General features: G+C 44.1%; 1 protein-coding gene across 4 annotated transcripts in view; it reads right to left on the reverse strand.

Annotated features, from left to right (window-relative positions):
• The window catches only part of LOC138225330 (maestro heat-like repeat-containing protein family member 1), a 37,506-nt gene extending 24,732 nt beyond the window's left edge, over window positions 1-12,774 (reverse strand). The window contains exons 1-8 of one of the 4 annotated variants that reach the window (XM_069185220.1): window positions 12,463-12,774; window positions 12,127-12,234; window positions 10,689-10,741; window positions 10,354-10,473; window positions 9,766-9,936; window positions 9,455-9,534; window positions 7,740-7,841; window positions 2,204-6,081 (exon numbers count right to left, since the gene is read on the reverse strand). In XM_069185220.1, the coding sequence (XP_069041321.1) occupies window positions 7,805-7,841; window positions 9,455-9,534; window positions 9,766-9,936; window positions 10,354-10,473; window positions 10,689-10,709 (429 nt within the window). In that variant the 5' untranslated portion in view covers window positions 10,710-10,741; window positions 12,127-12,234; window positions 12,463-12,774 and the 3' untranslated portion in view covers window positions 2,204-6,081; window positions 7,740-7,804. Of the gene's footprint in view, window positions 1-2,203; window positions 6,082-7,739; window positions 7,842-9,267; window positions 9,535-9,765; window positions 9,937-10,353; window positions 10,474-10,688; window positions 10,742-12,126; window positions 12,235-12,462 lie in introns of those variants that run through there. The other 3 variants (XM_069185219.1, XM_069185221.1, XM_069185218.1) reach the window with 3 other exon arrangements.
• Window positions 12,775-18,743: the final 5,969 nt, after the last annotated feature.

The following is an 18,743-nucleotide window of genomic DNA, read 5'->3' on the forward strand; positions in this document are numbered from 1 at the left end:
CCTTTGAATGGATTTTTATCACCTTTATTACCTTTGCCTGTCTGGGGTGTGGGGCTGTATCTCTTCCTCAGTTTAAAGTCTGATACGTCCGCAGTAAACCGAGAGACTAAAACCCACTATCGATAAAACATCTGCTTTGCGACACTTCTCAAACGGCTCCAAAGTCGGGCGCAGAGTATCATCCTCTAAACTGAAAGCTACAATGGACTCCACAATCTCCCGTAATATTCAATTCAATTCAATTTATTTTATATAGTGCCTTTCACAACAAGGTTGCCCCAAGGTGCTTAACAATGCAAGTAACCATGCATGTTGTAAATACAGAACAGAAGACCGGAAGACAACGGAGGAGAGGAACCCAAAACTCCTTAGGAAAAGAAAAACCTCTGGGGGTCCAAGGTCAACTGGCTGCCCAACCCCTCTGGGCATGCTAACATTATACAATTCAAAAAGGAAATAAATAAATGAGAGCATTAATCCATCCATCATGTCTTCTGTATGTCAGTATTACAGACTGCAGTACCGTAATATCTGTAATACAAAGGACCACCACAAACTAAAACAAGCCCAAGAGCAGCACGCGTGAACCAAGGAAAAAATATCAGCTCCACAAAACAAGTCCCCAAACATGCTACATCCCCACTATATTAACGGCAAGGTGAAAGTGGGGAGGAGATTTTTAATTTTTTTTAAAGAAAATTAAAAATAAGAAACAATGACATGCCCCTGCCTAACTTTATTGCATGGCTTTAAAAGCTATAAAACATTTTTAGATAGTTAAACACCACTTATGCATGAAAAGCAGCTGATTTTTCTTCCTCGTGATCAGCTTAGAATCTTTGTGAGCGCCGTAAATTAAAATAAGACTGCCAATGCAACACGAAACGTATACACAAAAATCACATTCTTCTCTAAAACCAGGAATGATTTGGCTAAAGCTGCGTCAGTGACTATCGGGAAGATGTACTGATGGAGAGTGGAATTACAGCCCGCTTCCCTCCCCCACTGCAAGGTGGTAATGCGCTGGCTGGCACGAAACAGCCCTGCTTTCCGGGTCTCCTGGTTCATTCATCAAGCTGTTACTTACAGACCTGCTGACCTGCTTCACACCACAAGAAGAGAGGACAATGTGATTCTTTCTGTAGAAAACACATTGTTATGTTTACAAAATTAAAGTGTTTTAAAAGTTTAATTAAAAAGTACAAAAACACTTAAGATCATAAGCTGATCATGAGAAAGAAAAGTCACCTGTTTATCGCACATAAAAAGTTGTTTTAACTATCGTTTTTTATAGCTTTTAAAGTCATGCAATGTCTGATTTAGGAAGGGACATGTTCTTGTTTCTTATTTTGGATTTTCTTTACAACGTTAAAAGAATCAGTTGCCCATTGTGCCATACAGTGTGATGTTACATTTTGTATGTTTTTAAGACACTTAAGAACACTTAGACTGATGCATAAAAATGTAGCACAATGCATTCTGACGTTATGAACTCGTTTACACCTGGGATCCACTTAATTCACACTAAGGTTTCTAAAAAGGCAACCTGGTACTAGGTTTAAATAATATTGTTTAAATAAAAGTTGTGAAAATCGCGATCTTTAAAATGCCTGTGCTTTGAAGGTTCTGTGTTACTGACATCAGAAACTTGTCTTATAAACAGGCATTTTAATTAGAAAGCAGAGGTAATGAAAAACGGAAAAACTGAAAAAAATACAGAAATTTGAAATGATCATTTATTATTAATACATTAATATTGTTAATAATGATCAGATATATTATTATAGTTTTAGTGGCCTTTTTAATACCACTTTGTTATTCCCGATTATAATTACAAGGTATATGATTTCGTTTTAAGGCTTGTTGTAAAGGCTTGTGTTAAACTGCCCTACTGGGATGAATAAAGTATTTTGTATTGAACTTAATTAAACTGGTGGAACAGGTTTGTACTTCCACTGTTGACAGTATTCACATTTGCTCTTTCATGTTTTTATTTTATTATTAATATCATTTAACACTGAATACACTGTGATATACAAAAAAATAATTTAAAATGTTAATATAGTCTCCATAATATTTATTGTTTTATTTTTTTAAAAGTGGACTACGGTAATACTACCTGATTTATATATCATATTTAGATCTTGAAATTAATATCGTTATTAATTTCTTTAGTTAAGCGATTCCATATTACATTCCCTATTAAACTGATTCTAAAAGGTACACATTTTTTACTGTAATAATAACAGCAAGCATGCATAGAAAAGGTTAAAACATTATAGCTTTTACAAAGTATATAAACTTAATATAGCCAGAACGAGCACGTCAAAACTTTTCCAGAATATCCACCGTAAGTGACCGTATTAAAGACTTTGATGCATAAAATGTTTATGAAGAAAGTGGAATACTGTTGTGTACTTTGTATTTAAGCAACCATTACCAGCCATATACAGTATGTATAATATATTTATATTCTTAAATTAATATCGTTTATGATGATATGACGTTCAGAGACGTTATGTTCCTGTCATTTTTATACTCAGCTACCAAAATTTCCCTTTAGTTATTAATATTCCAGATTAAGAGGATTTAAACATGCACAGCAGAGAGATTGAATGAAGCAATCGTTTCACTAACATCTAATGCACCACAAGTGCCACCTGTCGATCATCTCTGCCCAGCGAATCACGTGTCGTGTGGCAACCTGCAGCCCCAATCCCACGGGGATTTTACGGGGTTTTACTGCGCATTCTGAATGTCTACATCTGTAACAGATCATTTAAATCTCACATAAAGGCACACTGACAACTTGATGAAACGTTGCATTTACATTTTTGAAACTATACATTTTTTATTCTACTCAGTGTTCCACAAATCGGCCCATCTGACAGATGATCCTTTCAGCTGATAATTCAATTACTAAAATAATAATAAGAACATGACTGGAGTGTATCAAGTCAATTACACACGGAGAGATTTAGCCCTCTGGCTTGAGTGCAATATAAATCCCGAAAGTGAATCCCAGCAGGACTGACCTCCCCATGGCCTCGCCCCCTCTTTAGATACTGTGCGCAGTCATGCCTCGACCAAGTCCCCACAGACACCAATGGAAACACAGAGCAAACCGCTCATCTCCACCTTCTTACAATATTTCACTGATCTGTCACAAATCCACGTTTGGATTAGGTGAGTCATTGTAACTAGACTAATGGTTACTAAGAGTTCGGTAACTAATCACCCAACTCGTCGATTGTCACTTTAGCTAATTGCATCAATGAATTAAAGACTTGGATATGTGAAAACCTTTTGTCACTCAACTCTGATAAAACTGAGCTTATGTTGTTTGGAGGCAACAGTGCAGATACGACTGCTATAACCTCAGCACTCAACTCTGAGGGTTTAAAAGTTTGCTTCAAAGATTCGGCACATAATCTAGGCATCATTTTAGACACGAGACTCTCATTTAACTCTCATGTCAATACAGTATCGAAGGCGTGCTTCCTACAGTTAAGAAACATTGCAAAACTAAGGCATTTTCTCTCCACTCAAGACACAGAAAAACTAATACATGCTTTTGTATACAGAAGATCAGATTACTATAATGCCCTGCTATCAGGGAGCACCTATCACACTTTCAACACCTTATAGCGAATTCAAAACGAGGCAGCTAGAATTGGTACTAGGAGCAGAAAGTACGACAACACCTATACTTAGCTCTCTCCATTGGCTTCCTGTCAGGTACAGGGCAGACCTCAAAATTCTTTTACTTATAAGGCTCTCAGAGGTCAGGTGCCTGTCTGATTAATGGAGCTGATTAATGTATACAATCCAAGTCGCCCATTTAGATCACAGAACACAGGTCTTCTTTTTAATCCACAAATTAATAAAATAACAGCTGGCGGACTTAAATCCCGACTGAAAACCTATGACTTCAGCCCAGCCTACTCACACCTTACATCATAGCCCGCTGGAGCTATGGCTGCTGGTGCTGCTGGTGCTGCTGTACATGCCATTGTGTGTCTCTGTGTTGGCCCACCAGGTAGATACATCTGTTCTGACCAGACTATCCTATTCTCCTCCCCACATGTCCGGACGGCGCCCGGGCTGGGGACCATCTGAGTCGGATGCTGCATCACTGCCATGGATCTAAGGGGGACATCACGAGTATAGCTATCGTTTAAGGAGAATTTGCTGGTCTACAGGGATCTGCATGGAGTACTGTCACACAGAGGGACATGATGGAAGGTTTAATACTACACACTTGGACCCCCAGAGGTTTTTCTTCTCCTTACTGAGGAGTTTTGGGTTAATCTCCTCTGTTGTGTTTTGGCCTCTTCTCTTTCTGTACTGTAACACGTAGTGCGAATTACGGGGGAGCTAGGGGGAGCTTAGCTCCCCTGAATAAGACACGAGCTCCCCTGAAGAAACCATTTGCGAAATTTTGGGGGGTCACTAAAATATGGAAACTGTCAATTTAAAAAAAAATCCTATTTATACAGTATGGGTCAATTTTTCCAGTATAGACTACATTTGAGTTTCTGTTTTGAGTGTGTTGCTACCAAAGAAATACCTAAGCAATTGAACACTATTACCGATCAAGGCCTGGTGGTGCTGTTACAAAAGTAGGCAACGTTCCTTTTCAAGTGACAAACAGAAAAGCTAACAAGTCACTCTTGGTTATGTCTTCTCAAAAAAAAAAGGCGCACAGTAAATATGCAGAGAAACTTTCCAATGACGTTCAGTTTTCAATACATATATAAAAAATTCAGTTTTCTATATATATTTCTGAAAAGCGGCGATAATGCCCAAGAGAAGACAGGGAACTTTACTCGCAAATTTTGGGTTCACAAAACAACCTAAACTGCGCGATCTGACTGTTGCTGCTAGCGGCTGGGGACGTGGACAATGTATTTTTGGACATCACAGAGCTGACGGATGGCACAGACACGGAATCAATCTACAGTTGCCTGAGAGGGAGCCTTAGTAACGTGGGTTTGGATGATGAGTTCTTGAAGAAATATCTCATCAGCATAGCCACTGACGGGGCTGCAGTGCTCACTGGCAAATCCTCTGGACTGACTGCTAGGCTAAAGCGTGACTTTCCTAAAGTGCAGTCCATACACTGTCTGGCACATCGCCATGAACTGGCAGTCCAAGACGCTCTCAAAGAAGTGGCTGGGTGTAACCATTTCGAATTCTTTATTGCAAAACTATATTCACTTTGGCCAGTTTTTGAATATTAGATGGGTGGCAAGAAGTTTTAATACTGTAAAAGCAGTATGGAAATATTTCCCTGCATTAGCACACCACTGAGAGACAGAAACACAAGGGACTACACAAACACCTCACTAACTCCTCATCTGTTGCTGATTTGGCATCTATGAAAGACGCTCTCCGTGAGCTGCTGGGCCTCTCCCTGAAACTCCAAAACACAGACACATCTCTGGTGGACTCCAGTTGCCACATTCAGCAGACCTTCGATATCTTGACAGCCAAGAAAGACACCGGCGGTCAATCTGCAGTGAAGGCCGAGCAGCGCTCATCACTGGGCGTGTTTAAAGATGTTGACATCTCAGAGGGTACAGGAAAAATAAACCGGCTCCAGTTCTATCAGTCTGTGATCAGTAGCCTTACAAAGCGACTCTGATTCTGAATTAGTCCAGATGCTAAACCCCTGGATAAGGGCTTCTGGCCACAGGATCGTGATGTCTTAATTTTTACGGTGAAGTTGGTGCGCTTGCTTAAGCACGGGGAGACCCCGTCCGAGAGGCAGTGGAGGAATTCCGCGACTGGAAATTACAAGGCAAAGCATCAGGACAGACGCTGGGAAAACTCCACAGCAGGCCGGACGTGCCTCACCACCTCAGCCGACTGCAAGCGGGGGTTCTCTGCCCTGAGTGACACTAAGAGAAAACGAAGCCTCTCCTCTCTTCTTTTTGTTGATCCGAATGGACCTCCTTTGGGGAGATTCGATCCCTGCCTCTTGTATCATCTTGGAGTAAAGCAGGCCACGGCTCGTCCACTTCATGGGCAACAGGATGGACACCACAGACAGCTGAGCCCAGACCTCTGTGGACACTTCTATTGTAAGGTAAGAGTAACTCCTGTTAAACTATAACTATATAATCCAGTGCTCACTTTGTATGCGCTAGCTGACTGGCCTTTCACACGTGATGCGTCCCCCCCCAAACCAGGGGTGAGCTCCCCCTGATGCCAAGATATCATTCGCACCCTGCAGTAACGTCATGTGTTGTCACACAGCTTTGTTAAGTGCTTTGGGGCAACCTTGTTGTGAAAGGCGCTATATAAAAATAAATTAAATTGAATTGAAATTGAATATAGGACAGCTTTTGTCTAAGTCATTTCTGTTTGAGGAGGTGCCAGTTACTGAAAGTAACGATTCACACACTTCAGACACCACTTTCCTTATTGCAAGCACTCCGAGTAGCCTACACAGTACAAAACTGCTCCAGTCACAAGGAATCACAGCCCTACCTGTGAACAGACTGTAAGTTTCTTTTAACGCTGAGTTCCAGTATGATGAGCTGTATTAACAATGTGATTTGTGCCACAGAAAGTAGTGGTTGTGCTGCTTTTGTTCCTCAGATATATTGAACTGATGACTAAAGCTAGAATACAGCAATAGCTAGTCTGTATTTTACATTGTTAACATTTTTCTAATTTACTCATATTTTTAGCTGTGGATAAATATATTTTCCCAGAAACTAGATTACTCAAATTATTTCTAGCAAAAAAAAATATCTGGTTAATTATAGCATTTTTCTGTTAGGTAGTATTATTTTTTCCAACATTTTTATAAACCTTATCTGGAGAATTCTGATCAGCTTGCCCAGCAGGATTGAGGTTTGACTGTAACTATAAATATCGTTTGCACCCTTTGTGTCATCAATGTGTCACTGTCAAGCTTAGTTTGGTTCTGTAATTCTGTTTTTATGCTTCCCTGCTTATCGCCATTGATGTTCTGCAATGAACTGTCGAATTTAAAAGACAAGACTGTTGTGAAGACTTATTGTTCATGAGTCCAAATCACGTCCATATTAGCTCAACCCAACAGACAACACTGAGGACTGGATGGAAATATTACACCATCATGAGAGCTCTCCCCTGCTGACAGTCTCATCACACTCTGTTTGTGAAGGTGAGCTGCAGGGACCAGTCGACTGTGTTCACGTGTGTGTGATCAGGCACAAATGGCAAATCTTTAATCAATCATTTAAATATTACATACACATGAACCGCAATGTAACTGAAATCACAAATTGGAAATGAACTCTGCCTCCTTCTGTTATCTTGACACAGGTAGATTTCAGCTTGACTGGCTGAGCCACTTTCTGACACCCAGTCAACTGCTGTCTCAGACCAACATGAGTAACAACCAGGCGTTTTTCAGGAGGATGATTTCGGAAACACAGAGGAGATCAGCACCAGTGTATTTCTGTTTAACACCAATACATTTGTGTGCAGTGAACTTCACTGGGTCAGTATTATTCTGATACTAAGATTTCGATATGTTGTCCAAATTAATGTCTCCTTTTCCAAACCTTGGAAATCAGTCATTTTTAAGAAAAGGATACAGCACACGTGTCAGGGATTGTGCTCTGCCAAAGGATGTACAGCCATTGTGAATTTTCACAGGTTCCACAATGCAAGAGCAGCTATTCTTAAGACACCGTCTGCCGCCTGTACCCAACACCAGCGGCTGAGTCTAGCAGTCCTACCTGGAGCTCAGGGCCTCTGGGATCCTGCAGAGGCAGTGGCAGCACATCTTTCACAAGCATACGAGTCAGGTGCTCTGCACTGCAGGGAGCTCTGGGCTGCAGCTACAGTAGGACAAGGAACAACAGGACACTGTTAGAAGCTCTTCCTCAAGACTCATCATGATGTAAACAGATGGAACTATACAACCTGTCACTATAACTCTTTTAGAAAAAGCATGACCACAGGCCTGTCCTATAGAAGCCATTATAAAGGTCTGAAAATACATCACATCATATATTTTGAATGTATTGTTTTAGACTTAGGAGTACTGCAGTTGATGCACCACATATTGATGTTAGGAAATGGCACTTATTGAAGTGGAGAAGACGGGGAGCTTTGTGAGAGTTATATTCTTTGACTTCTCCAGTGCCTTTAACACCATCCATCCACCTTTACTGAGAGACAAGCTAAGGGCGGCGCAGGTGGACACTCCCCTGGTGTCCTGGATTATAGACTATCTGACCTGCAGGCCACAGTATGTACGGCTACAGAGCTGTGTGTCCGAACAGATTGTTAGCAGTACTGGGGCTCCACAAGGGACTGTCCTAGCTCCATTCCTGTTCACCTTTTACACCTCTGACTTCAGGTACAACTCTGAGGCATGTCATCTGTAGACGTTTTCAGATGACTCTGCAATTGTGGGGTGTATTAGAGAGGGGAGGGAGGAGGAATATAGGAGCTTGATTACCAACATTTTGGAGTGGTGTCATCTTAACCATCTCCAGCTAAACACCAGCAAGACCAAAGAAATGGTCCTGGACTTTCGAGGATAAGTCTCTGCTGAACCCTGTTTCCATCCAGGGTGAGGCCATAGAAGGGGTGCAGTCCTACAAGTACTTAGGGGTACACCTGGATAATAACCTGGAGTAGTCTGGTAACACTGACGCCCTGTACAAGAAAGGCCATAGCCGACTCTCAGGTCCTTTGGTGTGTGTGGAACACTGTTACACGTTTTTTATGAATCAGTGGTGGCAGCGGCCATCTTCTACACTGTTGTATGGTGGGGTAGCAGCATCATGACAAGAGATGCAAATAGGCTCAATAAACTCATCAAGAAGGCTGGCTCTGTGTTGGGGCTGAGCCTTGACTCCCTGGAGCTGGTGGCTGAGAGGAGAATGCTGACCAAGCTCACAGCCATCATGAACAACGCCTCTCATCCGCTTCATGGGACTGTTACTGGGCAGCGGAGCACTTTTAGCAACAGACTGCTCCAGCTACAGTGTTCAAGGGAACATTTCCGCAGGTCTTTCCTCTCTGCGGCTGTCAGGGTGTATAACGCTGCCCTAGGCTGGGACTGTTAGCCCTTCATTTGCTCGTCTATGGACAGCATGTTGCTCCATTGTACTTTTTGGACACTCAATCTGTATATACCTATGCACATTTTGCACATATTTTATTGTTTTTACAGTGACTATAATCATATTTTGCACACACCTATGTATTTATTTTTATTTATTTTATATTTATTTATAACTAATTTCTCGTCCACCTAATGTCTGTTTTTGTTTTGCTTCTCTTGGTCTGCTGTAACACATCAATTTCCATTCAGGATCAATAAAGTCTTATCTATCTATCTTATTGCATCAAACATAATGCCCATCTGCCTCAAACACACTTAAAAATGTAATTGTGAAGAAATGGAAGCAGTGAAGGCAGTTTCATCAGGAAACAGTACCTCAGTGTGGAACAGGCGCGCAGGGCCTGCAGACAGACAGCTCGGCTCAGGGCATCACTGGGCTGCTTTTTAACAAACGCCTGTGAAGAGATGGGAGAGAAATGTAAACCCCACTTCCCTCCATCAAAAGACACCAGGACAGGGCCTGTGCTCATCTACAGGCACAGCTGAGAGTCCCGAGACTGTGTGCAGCTGCAGCGAGGAAGAGAGCGAGGGCACCTCTCTCCCCTCTGATTTCTACTGACAGTAAGGACTGTCAGAGCATCCGTGTGGGAAAACAGCAGACAGGCGGCTGCGTCAGACACACTGACCATCATTGTCGCCAGGAGCTCGGCCTTGGCAGGGAAGCTGGGAGCTCCGGAGGGACTGGCGCTGCGCACTGCCTGTGCCATCATGCCCACACTGCGGCACAGGCTCAGTCTGACACTGGGCTCCTGCAGGGGGACACACAGCAGCTCACTCACTGACAGCCCAGGTAGGCCCTGCAAGGAGTGAAAAACTCACTGAAATAAATCCTGGCTGCACACACCTTACAGAATGTACCAGCAGGTTAGTCAAGTCTGCAGAAAGCAGTTGTGAGGCTCACACTATGAGCTCTTCTGTTCTTAATAACAAATTGAAACATAAACTCATAACTGAGATCTTTAAATTTCCTTCCTCTCTGGTGGTCAAATGACCAGTAAAACTAGTTTTAGCTCCAGTCCTGGGTTGATTGCTGTGTGGAGTTTGCGTGTTTTCCCTGGGTTTCCTCCAGGTGCTCCAGTTTACTGCTCCAGATGCCCCCCGTCTGTCCATTAAGTCATGTAGAAAGGATACGCTGATATTACAGTTTTCATGGCTGTCGTCAACAGCAGTAGAAGCCCTGAGTCTGTGTGAGGAGTGGGAACAGATCACCTCACCTCTCTCTGCACAGGATTCTCAAACCCTGCTTCTTTCACACTGTCCTGAAGCGCTTGTTTCACAGTCTCCTGCTGAGAGAGGTGCTGGGCAGCCGCACCGACACACTGGTACAGGAAGGCCTGTGACACCGGAGAAGAGGACAGTGAGCACTGAGCTCAGGAGGCTGCTCTGTACAGCTGCACTGAGAGGACATGTTAGCCGTGGATAGGGATGCTCCGATCGATCAGCCGCCGATCGATATCAGCCAATTTTCACACAAAATAACTCGATCAGTGGTATCTAAACTGACCAATCTCAAAAACCAATTTTGCAATGACTACATTTCCGACATTACCTGAACATACAGTAGCAACATGTCCTCCCTGGTCTGGCAGTTTTTCCACACTTCTACAAAAGACGAAAAATTTGCAGTATGCAATACATGTGCAAAAGAAGTCACTCGTGGGGGATCCTGGCTAGAACGTTCAACACCATGAACCTCATCAGAGATTTGAGAACTCAACACCAAAAAGAATACGCAGAGTGTGAACAATTAGCAAGTCCAAGAGCTGCAGCGACTCGCAAACCGACTCTCGCTCAGCCATCAATAACGGCAACACTTAACACACTGGAGCCTTACAGTAGGCATAGCAAGACAGCCGAAAGAACTACGGGCAGGATCTCTGCAGGCGACGTATGAGGAGATTCTGAATGAAGATAAAACCGATGGTCGGGACAGGAATGACTCAACAGCATCAGAGATTAATCTCCACCTCAGTCAGCAACTCATCCCAAGAAGCGCAGAGCCAATGGCTTTCTGGAAGAGCAATCCAAGCCGTTTCCCTGCCTTGGCAGAAGCAGCTCAGGTCTGCCTTGGTGCTCCTTGTACGAGTGTGGACAGCGAGCGTCTATTCAGTACAGCAGCTCACATTTTGCATGAGAAGAGGAACATATTGTCTTCAACACACGCACAGCTGCTCCTATTCATAAACAAGAATCTGCCCTCGATGATTAGTAAACAAGTAGCTAAAGAGACAAATTATTCTGACTTGTTTTCTTTTGGTCATAGTCGGCTTGTTAAACATCCTATTGAACATTTTATTTATTTTATTTTATTAAAATTGTGGATTGTGATTAAGACAAGCCTTTAATTTTATTTTAGCTGTTTGTTTTGCTATATATGTGCCAAATGTATATGTAATATTTTTAAAGGTTTTGTGTCCATGTTTGATGAGTAAAAAGTTTTTATTTTATTTTAAGTGATTATTTTATTTCTTTTAGTCAGGAGTTTTATTTTATTTAACAATAAGCCCACTACATATCACTGTGTTAATAAAAATAAACAAATTATACCGGTGGTCTAGTTTATTTTAATTGGAAAAAATAACCAGGGTAACACTTAGCCATGGGACATGAGGCGTGTACAGGGCTTATTGTAATGATTTTAACAGAAAAAAGCGTCCGATTCTAATGACAGGGAATCAGCCCTCAACAGCCTGATGGGAGCATCCCTAGCTGTGGAGACGACACACTGAAGCAGAGCACAGAGCGCAGAACCCTGAAGGGGCTCTCCCCTCTACTGCACAATCAAACACTGCTCACAGCTCACATCAACACAACAGCACACACGTATGAACCTAGCCTGAACAGACACACACCTTACAACATCTAATACACGGCAAATTACAGACACACCTGCTATGCCACTACGTCACAACACTGGGTGAGGAATAAGACTTTTAGTGAGTAAAAGTCCCAGCTTCTCATATAGCTCAGCCTTCTGTGAGACTCACCTTCTCCTCAGAGGTGGTGCTGAGAGGGCAGAGCACTCTGACTGTGTCCTGAGTGAGCCTACAGGCCCACACCTCATCCGCCACTGCGCTCAGTGTGTTAGAGAGGAGCTGCAGACACACAGGGAAGGCAATCAGCAGAATGAGCAAACACACCCACACACCACACTGGGCAGCTGAAATTACTGCACAGCTATGAGAACTGACAACGATTCTCTCACACTACAGCATGACAGGACCACCTCAACAAGAGAAGAGAGATTATTCTCTTGAATCCACAGCAACCCAGGAGAGGAAGCACAAGACAGCTGTTACTGCATCTGAATGATATGACATTACCTAGGAGAGGAAGAAGATCACTTTCCCTGTCTATACCCCCTCCTGCTCCCTGTGTGTGTTATCAATCCCCACTCCACAAGCTTCAGGAGAGCCAGCACACCCTCTCAGGAGCAGACACGCCGGAACGCTCCTTCCTCCGTGACGTCACTGCTGCGGGCCGGAGCAAACTCTCCCAGAGTGCTTTGCGGGAACTGAAGCCCATCGCCGCTGCAACCCGGACTCGCTGAGTCTGAAGGCAAAACCTCTCTTGAGAGCTTCGCTGTCAGTGTGTGAGACTGACACACTGCTGCTGGAAATACCTGCGGCCGGGAGCAGCAGAGACCGTCGCGGAGCGGGGCTGCAGGTCTGCCCTCGGCTCTTCTCCGCAGTGACAGGAGGCAGAGAGAGCCGCGCCTCAGGAGCCCCACACGCCTCCACAGGGATCAGCCGCAGGGAGACGATCGCTCCTCCGACACACAGCCGCTCACAAATAACGGCTGCGCTCCTCTCGCGCCCTCAGCGGAGCGGGCAGCCGCGAGCCGGAGGAGGCGGAGACGCCGAGCGCGCGGAGCTGCGACTCAGCCAATCAGAAGCCGCGATCAACAGGGGGCGGGGCCTGAATGATACACAGTAGTACAGTAGGAATATTTTAGATTAATTATTCACACAGTAATAACACAGGCGCCAGTGAAAATGCTTGTCAGATACACCTCAGTCCAGTATCCTTCCTTTCCTTAAAAGAGGTTTCAGTAACATGGCTGGGTAGCTTGTCCCACACTCCTACAATACTTTGTGTAAAGAACTCACTCCTGTCCTGACTGGTGAGTCATGTCCAGCTGTTTCCTGAAAGACGCCACTGTTGGGCAGCTTGTTCCACACTCTAACAATAACATTTCCATGTACTGGGACAGTTTCTTGAGAGACTCCTGTATCTTCCTTTCCAGTTTTAACACACCGGCAATTCATGTTTGTAGTGAAAGGCTCGTCCCATTCAGGGAGATTTGAGTTGTATTTGTTTCTCCTGGGAGCACTGTTCAGGATCCTATTTGAAATCTTCTTGCCTCATCTCTATTGATTTTAACACTTCATAAACTTTGTTAAATCGGACATGATTATGCTGAATCAGATGTTTTGTTCATTGATTGTTTTTTTGGTTTTATTGGAAAACGAGCACCATAATTAAAATAAATGGTAGGCAGTTTATTACCCCGTGTGCAATCAATACCTGTGATTTGAAATCAGGTATAGAATCAGGTCATTATGAGAAGGCTGTGGAGAAGGCTAACTCTGCATTGAGGAAGAATTTTAGCATTTACCTTTTCTAAAGTTTAAAAGATAGTGACTAGTTGGCTTTGAAAAATGCCATATTTTTTTACTTTTTGATATTAATGCTACAATAGCAGAATGTCTAGCTCATTTCACACCTTTTATTTATATACTTCCTTTTGTCTGTATACAAGGTAAAATTGCTCCTTAAGAAGAATGTGAATGTTTGTAGAGATAAAACATCTCCTAATATGGAAACTTAGAATGCGCTTTCCTGTGTGAATCTGCTGGATAAAACTCATTGCATTTATCATCTCGGTGGAGAGGTTACTCACAGATCTGTATGAGAGGCTGCTCTCAGATCTGCATGGTTATATTCTCCCCATGCACATGAATAAAGGACTCTGCTTGACCACACCTAACCTGTGTGAAGACATTTCTTCTACAATTTCTAAACTTTTCTTCAACAGCATTCAACACAAAATGAAGCCCCTGAGCTGTCAACCTCTGAGAGAATCCAGAAGGATCCAGAGTGCTTTCTGATATGTACAGCAGCTCAGAAAGGTTCCATTCACTGCAGGGCGGCTCAGTTGTTTTTCACTTCATCTAGAAAGCTGATTTGAAGTCTTATGTCTCCAGTCATATCAAAGCAGGTCTTTCATGGTCAGCCCACACTGGAACAGACGTTCCACCTCCACAAGCTTGAAGGTCTTTGCCTGAATCCCTACAGCACTGAGCCGAAACTCACAAGTGAGACCAGATCAGTAAATCGAGATATGTGAGATCTACTCAGATCAGTAAATCCTGGCACAGTCCTGTATGAGCTCCAGATTGAACCTCAGGCACTTGTCTCTTAAATCTGGACTGGCACACTAACGTTGAGAGAATCACTGGGATGTCTTGCTTAAGATGGACCTGATGCATGAGGTGATGGAGGGGTTCTCACCTGCAAGAACATGCCTGTAAACTACATTGAGATTGTTAGGACCCCCAGCCCCAGTGGACCAGTGTCAGGCAGCGTGTGGGTGAGCAGTCCCCAGGAGTAGATCCTGGTGAGAATGACGGAACTAGCAGGACGAGCAGTTCAGTCCCTCTGACCGGTACAATACCTTGGCTGAGTGTTTTCCTCCTGGAAGAATCTGGTGCAGCACAGCTCCTGTCCCTCTGTGTGTTATTGGTGCACAAATGATAAGAATCGTGTGAATGGGAAGAGCTCTTTTCAGCTGCCTCACATTTTCAGCAAGCGCTTCACAGGAAGGGTGGGGCCCAGTGCTGCCACCAGGGACTGGAGACCAGCCTGAGAGACACACAGCAGCCAAACAGGGGCACCAAGGGGAACGCGCCCACCCTTGCGATCAGTGCCAGTGAGAGTTTCCACACCCACACAGTCAGTGTCTCAGCTTGATGTCTCAGCTGAGGATGTTCATTATATCTGGAGGTGAGGACAGCTTCTCCACCAGAGTGTTTCCTCTCTTGGACCCGTGTCAAACAGCCCTGGAATTTGAGCTGTTAATTCAATGATTAGGTCAGTTTGGTTGCATAAAACACATTGGATTGTCACTAAATCTGATCTCAGATAGCTCAGATTGATGTTTCAAGAGCCCATCATTGACATGAATCTGTTTCTGGCATGTGCACTAAACATTAATGTGTCTCATGTCTCGTTAGCTGTGAGGAAAGACTGTAAATACTGTCTGCAGCACAGCTCCCTGGATACAGATACAAGTGAGTACTGTGTGCGTGGGTGTGGATGTATATTCACCTTTACTGTTCAAAATGCTGAAATGATTTTAAATTAAATACAGCTTTGTTGCCTCACAGTGCTGGGGCCCTGGGTTCAACTCTGGAGCTGTGGTCTGTGTGGAGTTTGCATGTTCTCCCGGTGTTTGTGTGGGTTTCCTCAAGGTGCTCCATTCCCACCCCCCACCCCCCCACAGACCTAAAATGTACAGGTAGGTTAATTGGCTTCTGGGAAAATTGTCTGTGACGTATTTGAGTGTATGTGTGTCTGTGAATGTGTGTTTGAGTGTGTGCGTGTCTGTGAGTGTGTGTTTGAGTGTGTGTGTGTCTGTGTCTGTGTTTGCGTATGTCTGTGAGTGTGTGTTTGAGTGTGTGTGTGTCTGTGTTTGTGTGTGTTTGAGTGTGTGCGTGTCTGTGTGTGTCTGTGAGTGTGTTTGAGCGTGTGATAGATAGATACTTTATTGATCCCGTGAGGGAAATTGCAGTGCAACAGCAGCTTTACACGGACAACACAGCCACAGTGTAACAAATGATACAATAATAATAATACAATACGTACAATACAATCAGTACAGTGAGGGTGCACTAAAAGAGTTACTCACAGTGCGGACACACAAAGAACAAACTAGAACAGAACAGTACCCAGAAAAATCATATAACACATATAATTATAGATGTAAATATAGATATAAATATAAATGTATTGCACGGGTACCTGGCATATATTGCACAAAAAACAGTATTAAACGGGAAAAGAAAGAGAACAGATGTAGCAGTAGATGTGTAGATGTGTTCAGTCCAGAAACAGGTCACTGTCAATGTTGCCTTTGCCCAGACGCAAGGTGGATGCGTTGTACAGTCTTATGGCAGAAGGCAAGAATGACCTCCTGTAGCGCTCCCTGTCGCACCGTGGTTCGATCAGTCTATTGCTGAACGTGCTCTTCAATCTCACAAGCCTGTCATAGAGGGGATGGGAGACGTTGTCCATGATGGCCTCTAGTTTGGACACCATTCTCCTCTTGGCCACTACCTCCAGGGGGTCCAGGCCAGACCCAATGACAGAGCTTGCTCTCCTGATGAGCTTGTTCAGCCTTTTAGAATCCACTGCTCTAATCCCAGAGCCCCAGCATACCACTGCGTAGAAAATGGCGCTCGCTACCACCGACGGATAGAACATATGTAGCATCTTACTACATACATTGAAGGACCTGAGCCTCCTCAAGAAGTGAAGTCGGCTCTGGCCCTTCTTATAGAGGGCCTGGATGTTTTTAGACCATTCCAGTCTATCGTCGATGTGCACTCCCAGATACTTGTATGAGTCCACCATCTCCACGCCACTCCCAAGGATGTAGACAGGTGTAGGTTTGACCTTGTTCCTCCTGAAATCTACCTCCAGTGTGCGTGTCTGTGTTTGTGTTTGTGTAAGTCTGCCCTGCAGTGGACTAGTGTCCTGTCCAGGGTGTATCCTGACAAGCGTCTTGCTTGCTGGGACAGTTTCAAGCTCCCTGTGACCCTAATTTGGATGAAGTGAAAATGGACAGACGTTTCCATAATCAGAATTTCCTAAAATAACGGAACTGCAAGCTCTCTTACAACATTGATATAACAAACGATCAAGTTTCTCAGCCAGAATCTGGTCCCCAAAACTGATCAGGACAAAATCCACCTGCCTTTCGCTGCTTCTCTCTGTCTGTCTTTGTTCTTTCGTTTGGTGTTTTACTCCCCTTTTCAGGTGCTTAAAGGGCTGTAGATGTTCGATCGAAGAGCTAACTTGGAGTCTCAGCTGATCAGCTCAGCAAACGGCTTCATCGATACACTAGGAGCTCAGCAGGAATGAAAGCCTGTGACCAGGGTCCCCAGTCCTGTGTGTCTGCAGGATTTCAGTCCAGCTGGACTTTCAGTGACCTCAATTAGCTCATTATTGACTTAATTGGACCAGTTTTACAGCTTCTTCCAGCTCTTCAGGAGCTGCTGCTTCAAAGACCCCTGGAAACCTCACCGACATCCTGGGTATCCAGGAGCAGAACTGGGGCTGAGCTACAGCAGGGCTCACCAGAAGCAGGCCTGGAGAGCCTCACCTGCAGCTCACAGTGTGAGGCTGGCCTCAGCTTCACTCACGGTCTCCTTCGCTTTGTCTCCAGATGCTTTTGCAGGGACTGGATATCGGTCTGATAGTGTTTGCGGATCTCCAGCTGCGTGTGACCATCAATGTGTCTGTTCTGGGCTTGAGGGCTTTGAGCCAGACCGAGGCCAAGGTAAGGAATCAGCCCAGCACACAGCTGCTCTGCTGCCAAACTCGAGTCACCACCCGTCCCACAGGAGACCCAGATCAGGACAGTCTGGGGGTGTCTCACAGAAACTGGGACCTAAACTGGCCACGATCTGGTTTCACCCCTGGGTTCTGGTAGGAGGTATCGCAGTATCAGAACACTGACCAATAGATTCAAAAACAATTTCTTCCCCAGGGCAGTCCGCATCATAAACAGCTCAAATTAGCACCTGCACTTTAAGGTACTGCACTGTTTGCACTATGTCCTGTCATGGCTGTGTTATAATGTCTATAATTTAAATGTATTGTAAAGCAACGGGGGTTCAGGCGGGGGCTCGAACCCGGGACTCCCGCGTCACTCAGCAGGGACCCAGCCCGGTGAGCTAAAGAGAGATCTCTCTACAGCCCGGTAGCTGTAGTCCTGCTATCACAGGGAAGGGCAGCGACGTCACCGCTCTGGTAAGCCGGCTCTTACACAGTGCCTGTCGGCCGTAAGCGTTACAGTATTGTCCATGTCTGTTTGTTATTTCTTTTTCCTCCACTGTTGCTGGGTACAGCTGAACGAGTAGGCATTCCAACACACTTGTTGTATATGGCCAATAAAACATCTTGAATCTTGAAAGTGACTGCCTGCAGCAAAGCTTACTTTGCCTGTTCAGCAGTAGGTTAAACTGACGAGTTCTGACAGAAATGCTCATTTTATGTGCAGCCGATTTTTGATACTACTCATCTGGTGAAATGAATGTACTGAAAAAAAAATTATCGGAGTTCAGTTGGTTTTAGAAGCAGAAGGAAAATGACCACTTGGAAGAAACACATGTTGCATATCCTGCTGTTAAACCTCCAGCCATTTGGGTTTCATTCAAATGAGGAAAAAACCGTTTAAACTTTAAACTTTTTTTTCATTTCATCCAGAATGTCTTGGACAAGTTGTCATGAAGACAGGAAACAAGCTGTTTCACACAGAAATGGATCCAGCTGAACTGAGGTGCATCTGACAAGCATTTTCATAGGCAACTGTTTTATT

Source organism: Lepisosteus oculatus, chromosome 27, assembly GCF_040954835.1.
Source record: "Lepisosteus oculatus isolate fLepOcu1 chromosome 27, fLepOcu1.hap2, whole genome shotgun sequence".
In the NCBI taxonomy this organism is placed as follows: Eukaryota; Metazoa; Chordata; class Actinopteri; order Semionotiformes; family Lepisosteidae; genus Lepisosteus; species Lepisosteus oculatus.